We start from the raw sequence: 12,855 nt of genomic DNA, 5'->3' as shown, positions 1-12,855 counted from the left end.
CAGTGCTTGATGTTAAAGGGCACATCTCTGTAAGCAATGAAAGCTTATCGTGGCATATAAAGGCAAATCATGGATCATGCGTCAACTTTTAATATATAATCGTGTGATTTGCTGCTAACAGGATTAATAAGCAGCCAAAACAGATGTTTTATCCCTCGAGAATTAATTTTAAACCATTGAGTGAGTAATAAACTAAATGAGTTGATATATGATACACTAGTATAACTAGCAACTTTTGCATCGATTACCTTAGTCATTCATTTAAATTTCACTATAGAATGAAAAGGATTCTAGCTGAAACATTTAAATTCCCTCAGTAATACTGCATTTAATCCATGAAATAACAATACTGGAGGCTTTACGTTTACCATTCCCCGGCTGGCTCTTATTCACTTCCCGTGTTTTTGTTTTTAATTCGTAAAGAGACCGAATGAATGAGGGAATCCTGTCCCGGGAAGATACAGCTCAGCAGCGGAGACAGTGTCGAAGGTTCACCTCGTTGTCAAAAATGCTCCGCTCGCAATTCTATGGTGAGGTCGTTAGAGGCACTTTAATTGGTGCAGCAGGAACTCAGATCCCATTGGAGTTTTGCAATTAAAGAGCTTTTTCAGGAGCTACGACGGTCGCATATGGTTTTCAAATCGAGGATTCGGATTGGAGAGAAGTTAATTACTTAGCTTTTCCATCCAAGTATTCTGCTTTTTTTAACAAATTGTTTTAATTCTCCACAATCTCTCGTTTCGAGAAATCGAAAGGCATTCATAGGATGATATCCCTTTTCTAGAGTTTGCTCTTGAGGATAATTTTCTGATTTTGCTTTGGACTGAAGGTCACGAATACAAATCGAGTGTGTACTCTTGATTGAGTGGATTCTATGTCGCATTAAATATTTATCATGATTTTTTTAAAGAGAGTAAATCAAAGTTGAAAAACATGGTACGCAAACTTGAATAACATGTTGGTGTATTGCCACGATTATTTTGCTTAAAATATTCTTTTCCCCCTATGACATTTTTAGATACTATTCAGCTGATGGAAAGTAATAATAAACTGCTACATGACAAAAAGATAGCGGTGTACAAATAATTATTTTTTTTAATTTTTTAAAAATAACTGTAAACGCAAGCATAATTCATGGGTTTTAAGTGTTATCAATTGATTCATATAAATACTATCTTATTCATACCTAAAGTTAAAATAGTATATTCATTGCAAAATAATCGTTGTCAATATGTAATATCATAACTGAAATTTGAAGTCTAAAAAATGAAGAGGAACAATCACACAACATTTGAATTTGCTTTTACGAAATTTCTCGCGAAATTTTTGCTGTGTTTTGAATTATTCTAACTCTAGCCTTATTTTATATTGTAATTTTATCGTGAAAAGAGCCGAAAATTTTCAAACTTTTTCTCAAAATTAATCTCATGTTTCTGATATCACCCTCATAAAACCAAATATATAATCAATTTGTAATTAAATACTAATTCAAATTACTCTTTGAAAAGGTAATCAATATGATTAAAGCTACGATTATAACTACTTTAAATTTGGCTCTTTTAAATGATGCAATCGCTGTATTTTGATTATTTCATGGGGAAAAGCCTTGATAGCTTAATTGGCAGAAGCACTCGACCGAAAATCGGGGGATCCGGGTTCGAATGTCGGTTGAGTCAAATGAATTTTTCTCGGTGGAATTTTCACACATATTTACATTGCGGATGACTCTGTAAAGTTATCACCGTTCCGTTATACTAAAATTTGTCAAGAAGGGAAACCTCTATGTGTACAAAGTTCGGGCTTTGCTCTCCGGCTGTGGCGCTGTGCGCACAATTTGGACTGCTTGTCGCATCATATGCTCAGCAGTCCATACCACCTTGTCCGGTATAATCGTCCAATTTCCGCCAAGGTGAAAGATGCCTCAGTAGTTTAACGCTTAAAGCAATCAATCGATCGGAAATCGGGAGACCTGGGTTCGAACCCCGATTAAGGCAAATTTTTTTCTTTGAAGATTTTTCGCACAATTTGTATATTGCGAGTGACTCTTTAACCCTGTCTAACCCAGAGCTGCTTCAAGAAGAAATCGAATTTCAAGTTTTCTCATCTAAAAGAACTTGAAAATTTTGCACTCAATCATAATTGTCGTGGCAATAGCTAAATATTTCATCATTAATATTCACACTACAAAATAATACGTAGTTTACATATTTCCCAAGTAGAGATAAAAATGTATTTACATTTTTGATGTTGCTTAGGAGCAACATTGGGTAATAATGGGTCAAACTTATCACCGTGGCTATTTCCGGTATACTTAAATCGAATGAATGTTTCGATCATTTTTTTCTCATGGCTTTTTTTCCAGGAAAGGGTGACGTATTCGGGGATTCGTTCTGGAAGGACAGCGCAGTGGGTCAGTCTGCGGCCAACGTGAGGGCGCTGACCTATTGTGACCTGCACACCATCAAGAGGGACAAGCTGCTGGAAGTCCTCGACTTTTACCAAGCTTTCGCGAACTCCTTTGCGCGGAACTTAATCCTAACGTACAACTTGAGACACCGGGTACGTACCCCTAAAAGCAATCTCCATCTGATGATGGTGCCTGGCGGGATTCATTCTATCGCTGACGGGAAAGCATTTCATTTATGGATGAGATATTTTTGGAATGTCAAGGAAAACGCACGATTTCACTCTGATGATCTTGCCCTAACTTCCGCATTTATATGTGCATGGAAGAAAAAAAATTGAATAAAAAGCGTTGCATTTTTTTATCCGAATGTTATAAGCTTTTCTCTTGCGATTGTCTATAATTGATGTCATTATTTAATTTATTTTAAGGCCGCATAAAATTCGGGCGATGTCAAAAAATGATTGCTGCATATCGCCTAATGTTTTTCACGTAATTGAAATGATCGTATTTCATTCCAAATTAGGGCATTGATCTTTGGAATTTTAAAGAGTAATTTAGCATTTCCACGTAAATTATGTAGGCGTTGTACGGTTCAATGGTGACCGTGCGAATAATATACATGTCCTCCGTGAAACTGCCAAGATTTGAGCTATTCGTTGCCATTTGTGGCTCATCTTGTGAACGTATGCAACCCGGTTATCGTTTATGTACAGCCGTTAGTATGTACATCAAGGATACTGTTCCCGCACTTCAGATATTGGATTCTGAACCAAATTTTCATTTTCTCACCATGCTTTTTATTCCTAGTTGAAAAGAAATTGAAGGACCTACAGATTTAAGCGGGGAATATTTTAAGGTAAAATATTTTTGGGAGCCGTAGTACACCCAAGGTGGTTTTGATCAACCTTTATCCCTCCTGAGTTTTTTTTTTAACAGCTATTATAAGCTGGATTAAACATTTTTCTAATTATAGAAAGCATACACTTGGTGACGTTGATTTAAATATTTAATCTCGTATTAAAATAGCTAAATTAGACCTGTCGTAAAAAATCGTTAATAACGTTATACTTTTTTGGATCAATTAGAATTAGGTACCTCATGTCCTACTTCCCATTTTGTCAAAAAAAACATGCAGCATAGAGTATGGAGTATATAAATGCATACCAAATATTTTGCTGCTTTTAGCATGTTACCTTGTAAATATTAATATATGGCTGTGCACTTAAGAAAAAAAGCATATGCCCTTTTAGTATACCCAGAAATAATAAAATGATTAATTGATGTTGCTTGCTCTGTTATTTGTCTTTGTTCTTGCATTAAAAGTTCATCAAATACTTATAATTTATCTGTGCCTGATAAAGTCTTGAAGTTGTTAAGTGTTGCATGTCATGTTCTTATAAATATAGGTCCTTAAATTTTGTCTGATGTATGCATGTTTTACTACGCCAAAGTGGCGTAAAAAATTTAATGTTTTTTTCTTTTCCTGACTGAATAAATTCCTTCAAATTAATCAGAATAACCTTTAAATAAAAAACTTAACTACCATAAGTTTAGCTACATTCGTGCAATATTATCAGGAGAATTTTTCAACTGTTTTCAGTGCTCTAGGATGAAACTTAGGTCTAAAAGGGACTTATTAAAAAAAAGTGCAAATTATTTTTGAGGGTTTATCTTGTCTATCGCTTTAGGAAAGTAATTTAGTGGGCCAATCCTAGGGTAGACTTCTTTTTCTGGATTCACATTCAAAAATATAATCTTAAGATTCCAATTATAATCCTGAGTAACACTTTTAAGTCATAGTATCCATCACTATGGTGATATGCGACTAAAATGTCCTTTAACTTAGTATGTATGTATATGATGCTGCTTCGGAATAATGTCTTGGATAAAATGCAAAGAAATAGCTCTCTATATTTTGTTAAAATTATAGGCCACAATGACTGGGCATTAAATGTGATTCCACACAATCAATTTTTGCCACCAATATATATTCTATATATAGGCAGATTTTTTGCATAGGAATCCAAATCTTAATTTTCTCTCAGAACATGTATCAGCAAAATATTCAAGATCAAGCCTATGTGCTCAGTTAAAACACTTTCTCGCAATCTAGAACATTTTTATTACATTTATACCATAATCATCTTGAGATAATGCAGATTGAATTATTCCATAATACCTTAAAAATTGCATTTTCCTAGATAGGAACCTAAAGTAATGTATCCCTTTGACATTGTATGTTTTACACCCAAACTACCATACTCGGAACCCAATGCAAACACAGGCTATGAAACTATGTGGCAATTAATACTAGAAACTATACTGGCAAAGGCTAAAGTTCTTACTACTGAAAATACCTAAGTATATATTTGTAATTGCCATAACACAATTCTAAGAACTTCAGCAAAACTTTTCTGCAGTTAAATTTATCACCAATTTAGTCTTCTAAAACAATGCTCAATTTAAAGTTTACCATTTTCAGGTTTATTTACGATAATGAATAGATTTAACTCTTATTTTATCATTTATATATTGAACTTAATGAGGACGAAATTACTTTTCTAGCCTACTCCATCCATACACATATTATCGAAATCCTAACTATAAATTTGTAGACCTCATTTAGGTAATTATTTTAGTTTGCATATTGAATTATTTGAAACATAATTTAGACTGATGTTTAGTGCTTTAAATTGTTTCATGTAGTGTGAATCAAAACTTGATGGAGCTTATCAGCTTTAAAATCTGCATTATTTATAGGCATTGCTAGTCAAAATAAAAAATGGGCTGATGAGCAAACTAATAAATTGCTAATATTATCTAACCAATACCTGTCGGTTCATTCTCTATCAAATAGATTCAAGTGCATATTAGTATCCGAAACCTACTACCTCAATATTGATACGCTTTATCAGACAGCTATGTGATGTAATCATGGTGCATCTATTGCAAACCATGTAATGTTACCTAATCAAGAATAAAATATCCCAAGTAAACATTTAGTGGCCAGCACCTCTTATTTGTATCAACATCAATGCATTTGAATCCTCAAATTTCTGAATGTCATGCACTCTAGGTACTTGAGTACCTTTCTGTATAGCTATAGCCATTCTATGTGTTACACAAAGAACTGCTGCACATCTGACCCCAAATGTCACAAAAGCTCCTCTATTCCTCAGAACACATGATTCATGACCTTTATTTGGTATACACCGCTAGATTTTGTCAGTTCTGTCAAAATTCATCATTATTTTACAGGAAACTCCAATATTTGAGAAAATTTGAGTTTCTGGGATGCAGATATGATGTTTTTATTTCTAGAGCTATGATTAGTGCTACTAAATAACTCTGTAGATAATTTTTGACAGCTGTTGAGTAAAAAAATTAATATTAATTCCACTCTCTCATTCATGAAGTTTATTTTTTCATATAATGCCATGCCTCAATGCCAAGATAACAATAGCTCCTGATGATACTTTCGTCCAGTAATGCGATATGTTTTATGATATTGAAAACAGGAATTGCAGTTTACTTTATCTTCACCAAATATTCTGATGATGGAGGGTCCTTCTACTGCTACAATGGATTCTGTCTTCTCAAAAATTTACATAAATATTCTCTCCCTATGACTCCTAGAACACTGATAGAAACTGAAAAGTATGTTACTATCCAAAGATTAAGGGAAAATCCACACAATTATAGAGCATTTGGTTCATGGCTAGAGCAGAGCAAAGCTAGATCTACCAGAAAAAAATAGAATTACTTTTTGCTGTAAAAATATAAAATATAAAAAAATTATTCTTCGGTGGTAAGATATCTAATTCCTTAATGTAATAGGGTGTTTTCACGAGCAAGCTCATCAACTATTGGGAATGGCAATGGTGTAAGGATTAGTGAATCAGGGTGCTGAGTGATATTTTTTTCTCAGATTGTTTTTAGGAAGAGTAATTGCCCCAGAGACTTCTCAGGACCTGCCTTGAATTGGCCACATCAAAAAAATTCTGTGGTAGTATTGAATTTAGTAATTCCTAAATAATCTTTCCTCTTCTGCACTAATTACTGCATTAATCTGTGCCACTTCCCTAAATTCCATTGACAGTGAACACCTCAATATTTAAAACCATAATAAACATTTTTATCCATTAAACATAATTGATATCTTAAATAGCATTTAGCCTTAACACAAAAACTATTATTTAAAGAATAAATCTGGCTGGATCAAGAATGTGAGAGATAATCTTTATAAATAAATTTTTAGCTCAATTTATCCATGATTTAAAATTAGTTCAAATCCTCTTCAGAAGACAATTGGTATTTCACTGACACACTTAGAATACAATTTTGAGGAATTGTTTAGCTTTTTTGACCCAGCGTAGTTAGTTGTTCTGATCATTTAAATAGAAAAATATAAATTTTTTTATCATATGAAATATGAATATTTGCCCTGCAAGAGTGAAACTTTGTATGTAATACTGTAGGACTCTGCTCATAGTTGTTTCAATCAAAATACATGCCATAAATTAATTATACTTGGATGAATTTCAGTCTAGATGTTACCCTTACTGAAGCCTCAAATAATTCACAGAAATAGATTTTTCTATCATCGTTATCTTTAAATATACCTGCTCAATTTAGTTTCCATGTCATGCTGAGTTGAATTCTGACAGGTAAACAATAATATCACATTACATTGTACTCAAATCGTTTCACTGCCTGCACGTGTGACATCTGAAATAAATGCATTCTCAAAAAATGCTTTCTTTTGCATGACTTCTCCTAAAAATGAGTATCATAAGCGTAGAAACACTCTCTTCTGTTTGCTTAAGTCAAAAAAATACTACAAACATTCTTCAGGTTACCATTGATGTATAGCATTTATAGTAACTAAATTTCCTCGTGATGAGTCAAACATAGTGTTATGGACAAGTTATCTAATCTTATATATTTGCTTTCTTCTCCTGGAAGGTACAAAAGACTTTGCCTATTCCATGTTGATTTTTTTATGTTTCCATCTTTTGTTATATCTAAGAAACTCAGCTTTTTATATAAATTTGTAATACAAAATTAAGAAATTTGATTATTTTATGATTCATTATTCTATCTTTTTTGTGAGGGAGTAACGTCAATAGAAAACTATAGCAATAAAATGGGATAGTTGCATTTAAGTAGTCTCTCAGTATGTTTTTAGTATTTACCTCCTTCTTCTTATAGCTCTGGATCAAAACCAACAACATTTTTTTTGTTTTGTGGCCTATTTCAAGCATGAGTCTTGTCTTCTGGATAATATTCTTCTCATAGATCTCTTTATCTAATCTTGTTAAGCTCTTCTAAATATTTCTCAATATGAAGCTTTTTGCCTGTTCTACTCAGATTGGCATAATCCATTTCTTCAATTCTACTCCAGTCTTGTATTTACTCTTGGTAGCTGACTTAAGACACCTATGTAATGCTTACACTACTAACAATATAGTCTCTGCTTGCTTCTAATCTTACATTTCAATCCAAATAGTATCACCTGATTTCCATACTGTACAGTTTAAGTCTTTAGATTACTAATGCACAGATAAACAATAGGAAGAGAAAACTATTTTTACTTAATATTATCAAAGACATGAACCACCTTAATCCCTAAAGGCAATGAAGCATAACGTTCATGATAAAGTAAAATATTAACCCAATTCATTTCAGCACTGTAATTATCTCACTTTTTAATGTCTTTTAATATTAAATCTTATATTTTGTGATAATTGATGCATAAATACATAACAGTCATCAATTTCTTGGTGATTGTCACATGAACATGCTTAGAAGTGGTTCATCTGTCTCCAGTCATATTTTTTTTTCACTACAATCTTTGAATTTGCTTCAATTTTATCATTATTTGATTCCACGCTAAGCGATGGCACGCAGTGGTGCAAACAAGGCTGAAGGAGGACCAAAAAAAAAAATAGAAAAAAATTTATTCCTACGCTGGAGTTTTGTTTTATTTACCTCATACATTATTCTCACGTAAGCCTATAAGGAAAAATAATAGCCTGCAAAAATGAAATACAGAAATATTAAAAAAAAAAGCACAAAGTAGTCCACTACCACCACCACCACAACTCTGCCCGTTCCCGTCCCTTTGTGTTAATTGGTGCATTGTGACATTTCCCCCTCCGAGCAGCTCATATTCCGCAAGGTGGCCGATGTGAGACGAGAGCGGGAGTTAGCCGAGAGGCGTAAGAATGAGCCACAGCTAGACCAGAGCCAAGACCACCTCGTCAGGAAGATTTTCTCCAAGTTCCGCCGTGGAGGCGGCGCGGCTGCGGCACACCAACAGCACGCAGCGGGAAGCGATGGCACAAGCACCGCCATTGCAGTCCCATCCAGCCCGGTATTTAACAAAAAAAAAAATAAGACAATAAAGAGATAATTTAAAAAGTCCACCTGTCCTGCCCAATACACACCACTATAATGCATATCTATATATATATACGAGTGCACTGGTCGGAGAGAAAAACAAACTTGCGGATGCCAAGTCTAACGGAACGAAGCCTCTACCAGAACCTTTTGAGTATGGCACATTGTTGCCTTCCTTCGTGGGATTTCGTCGGGGAAGAAATAAAAGTCTGTTAAATAATAATAGCAAAAGATATACATAAATGCGTAAACATAGTAGTATATCTATTTACCTATCAAAGAAATCACGTAGTTGGTATGAATGATAACTTTTTTTTTACAAGGCTGCCTCTGTCCTGAATTCTTAGGTGCCTGATACCTTTATCTGTAAGTTCGCATGGCGTTGTTTTATTTGATTTGAAATGCTTTGCAAAACACGTACATAATTTTTAATAGCTAGTAATTGACTTTATGTTTTGTGCGAATATTTTGGAAATGCAATTCGGCTCTTCTGTTATACAAATTTTCATTTGGTAAAATCATGTTTTGTTTCTCATACATGTATCAAACTCAAACTAAATGATAGGATTCATATAATAAAGAGACCATAGCCATTCTGGCCATATTTCATAACATGGATTTATGGAGTATAGCAATATATAGAAACAGAGTCATACAATACTATATTTGAAAATGAACATTTCCATAAAGCAGTAAATGCTCATCATTATTTAGAAAAGGTACTTCATAGGTGACTTCTTCCTGCGAGGTGGTAAGAGAATTACGTGAGAATTTATCATTGACAGTGATGTTGTTCGGATGGAAGCAAAAGGAATTTCTTGGTAGTCCATGAGTTCTGTTCTCATTTCAAGAGTTAAGATGTGGTTTTTTTATCTCCATATTTTAGAATGCATTATTTTCAAAATGGTGTAACTACATATGTATGCAAATTTGTGCCCATATGTTCGTTATAGCGTACATATTCTTCAAAGAAAAAAGGCAGTCTATAGATTTTTGCGTCAGAGCTTGTCCTTTCCCTGTGTTATTTGTTCCTCTACTTCAAAATTTTTCACTCTCCGATGAAATCCTCAAAATTTTAATTCTTTTAGCGTTGTAAAAGTCAGTCATAGTTAAGGCACTGTTCTGTTATGCTTGGATCAGACATTTTTAGCCATTTAATACTACAGTTAATCATTTCTCTTTATGCATCGATTTTTATCATACACTATAAAACTCTCTTTGGAGTTTCAATGATGTATTTTCTTCTTGTGTTACCATTGCCAGTTTTTTTATTGTTAGGGATGAACTATTGCAAAACCTACCTATTTAAGCGTAAGTAAATGTTTACATAATTTAAGCAGATTAAATATAGCCCTGCAACTTAAGGACTTAGATTTACCCAAATCTCCAATAAATGAATAGTGATTCTATGGCATTAGGCTTCTGCAGCAAAAGACCTATCAAATCTTAATGGAATAATTCAAGTATTTGCAATCCCACTTAAATGTAGATGGACTGACTATGGTTGGATTTGTTTTGGTAAACTATATGTTGAAGAAATATATCGTTGTTATTTCAACTATGGCATTAAGCCAAAATGAACCATAAAATTTCAATTGTATGCATGGTGATATCCCATTTTATGGTACTATTGAAAAATGTTTATTGCATGAAATGTATTTGTAATTAAGATGATTTATTGCCTGAATGTGGATATATATTCAATGTTCGTTATGTCACTCTGTCTAATGTGAAAAAACTTGTCTAATTTCTCTTTGTGAGTAATTCTTACATTGTTTTTTATTGCACTTTATGTTTCTTCTAATTATAGTAATTCTCCCTTTTTCATTCCAGTAGCATGTTTCCTATATTTCAACAAGACAGACTATATTGCATTAAAAAATGTAAAAATTCATTTTAAGTGTATACCATTTTATTACAATAATTCATTCATTTACATGGTGCTTTCTTTGGCAGTCGGATGTGATACTAGATGCTATTGTCAATTTAAAGTATTTTGGCTCAAATTCACACTTTTATATTGTCTTGCATTCAATGCAAATAGAGAAAATTTTATAGTTGTGCACAATTTTTTACCAATTACCACTGTTTATGGATTATTATAATGTATGAAAATGATTGATCAATCATTTAAATTTGACATTTCCCTGAAGCATTTAGTCATGGAAAAATTTTAATCTCAGTTTTTTTATGGCCTTTTCATCATAATTTTTTAGGCTCAAAAATGACCTCCATTACCCAAATTATCACTCATGCTTTGTTAATCAATCATCATATTATCTATCATATGATATCATTATTATTTGTTATTGGCGGCAGATATCATTATTTTTTTAATCATTAAAATAAATGCAGTTGAAGACCTCAAATCTGAAATCCAGAAACCTGGAAAACCAGAAATCCAGAACATTTTAAAATTCGTCTGCGTGGTGTTTCGACTTGCCACCTTGCGGCACCACTCTCCGAGCCTAGTTCTGGGACGAGTAGGAAGTTAGCACACGAGAAGATATGCTAGCAATCTAGGCAGGGGCACATAGGGATCTCAAATATCGAACAAAAGAGCCTGAACGCATTTATAAATAAATTAATTAACAAAATATACCATGAAGACCAAAAATCCAGAAACCCTTTGGTCCCAAGCTTTCCAGATTTGAGGTCCTCAACTGTATTATTAAAATGCTTTCATGCCAAATTTTAGCTACAGTTAAAGCAGTTATTTCTACCCAAAAATATTAATATTGGCTATACTTGAAGAGGTTTCCCAATCATAAGACAGAATGGCAACTTTAGCTAATGAAGGGAGTGATCGTTGACTAAGCAATGAACTTGGTTATACTGCTACACCCAGCTTATCCTGGGATTATACCCCCAGATTCTCCATTTTTCAGTTACTACCACTGTTGTTGCTGTACAGTAAAAGACAATAGTTTTGCTACAGTTTTGCACTACAGCCAGCATCTTCAGATCAAAGAAATAGTGGAACAATCGTCTTTTACTGTACAACAACCAATATGGAAGTAGCTTAAAAATGGAGATTTTGGGATAAAATCACCGTGGAAACCTTTGTTCTCACATCAAGGGATTAGACCCTCTTCTTTGAGAACTGAAGTTGACCCCTCATTCATTTTCCAAACTTCAAGCAGTTTTATTTTGGGGTTAACAAATTCTATTTTATTTTGAGCAGACAATATAAACATTATTGAATTATTTAAAGATGGAAAGGAACTATATATAATTGTTTTCTGCTGATTCCTAGCAATTTTCAATTGAATTTCTAGCATTAAAACTAACAGAATTCTATCATTACCTTCAGTACAATGAAGTGGTTCAAATATCCATGGTTTTCTAAAAGCAATGAGAAAAAAATCATCTTGCAATACAAAATTAAGTGACCCCTTATTTCAATTTTTTCTTGCTTATCAGTTGTCATGCATTGTGGTATTCCCTTATTCTCCTTTAACACATTCAATGCAGGCCCGATTTTCATTAAAGTCGTCAGATACGACCTTTAAAATAGGAAAGAAAAAGATAGGGAGGTTTCCGCGCCATAACTTCCGTTCAAATACTGCTATTTACAAACGGCCCACATGGGTCGAAAGAGGAAAGCTTGCTGAAGGCCCTGCAAACGATCGGAAGACTCGGAAGTTGATATCACGTCACGTGTGGAGGCAGAGAAAGGGCCCTCAGCCCGACCGGCAGAGCACGTCAAATGACGTGCTCCGTATCTCGGCTTGGACGTGACCACATCAATTGACGTGCTCCGCACGGAATGCGTTAAAGTTAGTTTTAATATTTTGTTTGCCTTCGGAAAATAATCGTACTGAATAAGTTCATGTATGCTCAACTACTGGCACCAATATGACAAAATCAGTTTTGTATATATATAAAATGTTTTAGAATTCATTCTCCCTGGAAGACAACATGGTGTACATGCCTTCAATCCTTTAACAAGTGATCAATTTTTCATTTTCCAATTTTTGAAGAAAATCATTTGTAATTCTGTATAAAATAAATTACCTTGTATCCAAGCATTTGGCTAGCAGATA

At 33.7% G+C, this 12,855-nt stretch overlaps 1 protein-coding gene across 10 annotated transcripts in view; it reads left to right on the top strand.

Annotated features, from left to right (window-relative positions):
• The window catches only part of LOC124154267 (potassium voltage-gated channel protein eag-like), a 599,395-nt gene that overhangs the window by 578,977 nt on the left and 7,563 nt on the right, over window positions 1-12,855 (top strand). For 9 of the 10 annotated variants that reach the window (XM_046527883.1, XM_046527890.1, XM_046527891.1 and 6 more), the window contains 2 exons: window positions 2,363-2,559; window positions 8,574-8,783. In XM_046527883.1, the coding sequence (XP_046383839.1) occupies window positions 2,363-2,559; window positions 8,574-8,783 (407 nt within the window). The remainder of the gene's footprint in view (window positions 1-2,362; window positions 2,560-8,573; window positions 8,784-12,855) is intronic. The other variant, XM_046527889.1, reaches the window with a different exon arrangement.

Source organism: Ischnura elegans, chromosome 2, assembly GCF_921293095.1.
Source record: "Ischnura elegans chromosome 2, ioIscEleg1.1, whole genome shotgun sequence".
In the NCBI taxonomy this organism is placed as follows: Eukaryota; Metazoa; Arthropoda; class Insecta; order Odonata; family Coenagrionidae; genus Ischnura; species Ischnura elegans.
Note: the sequence above shows the minus strand (reverse complement) of the source record. Positions and strands in the feature narration are given on the sequence as shown.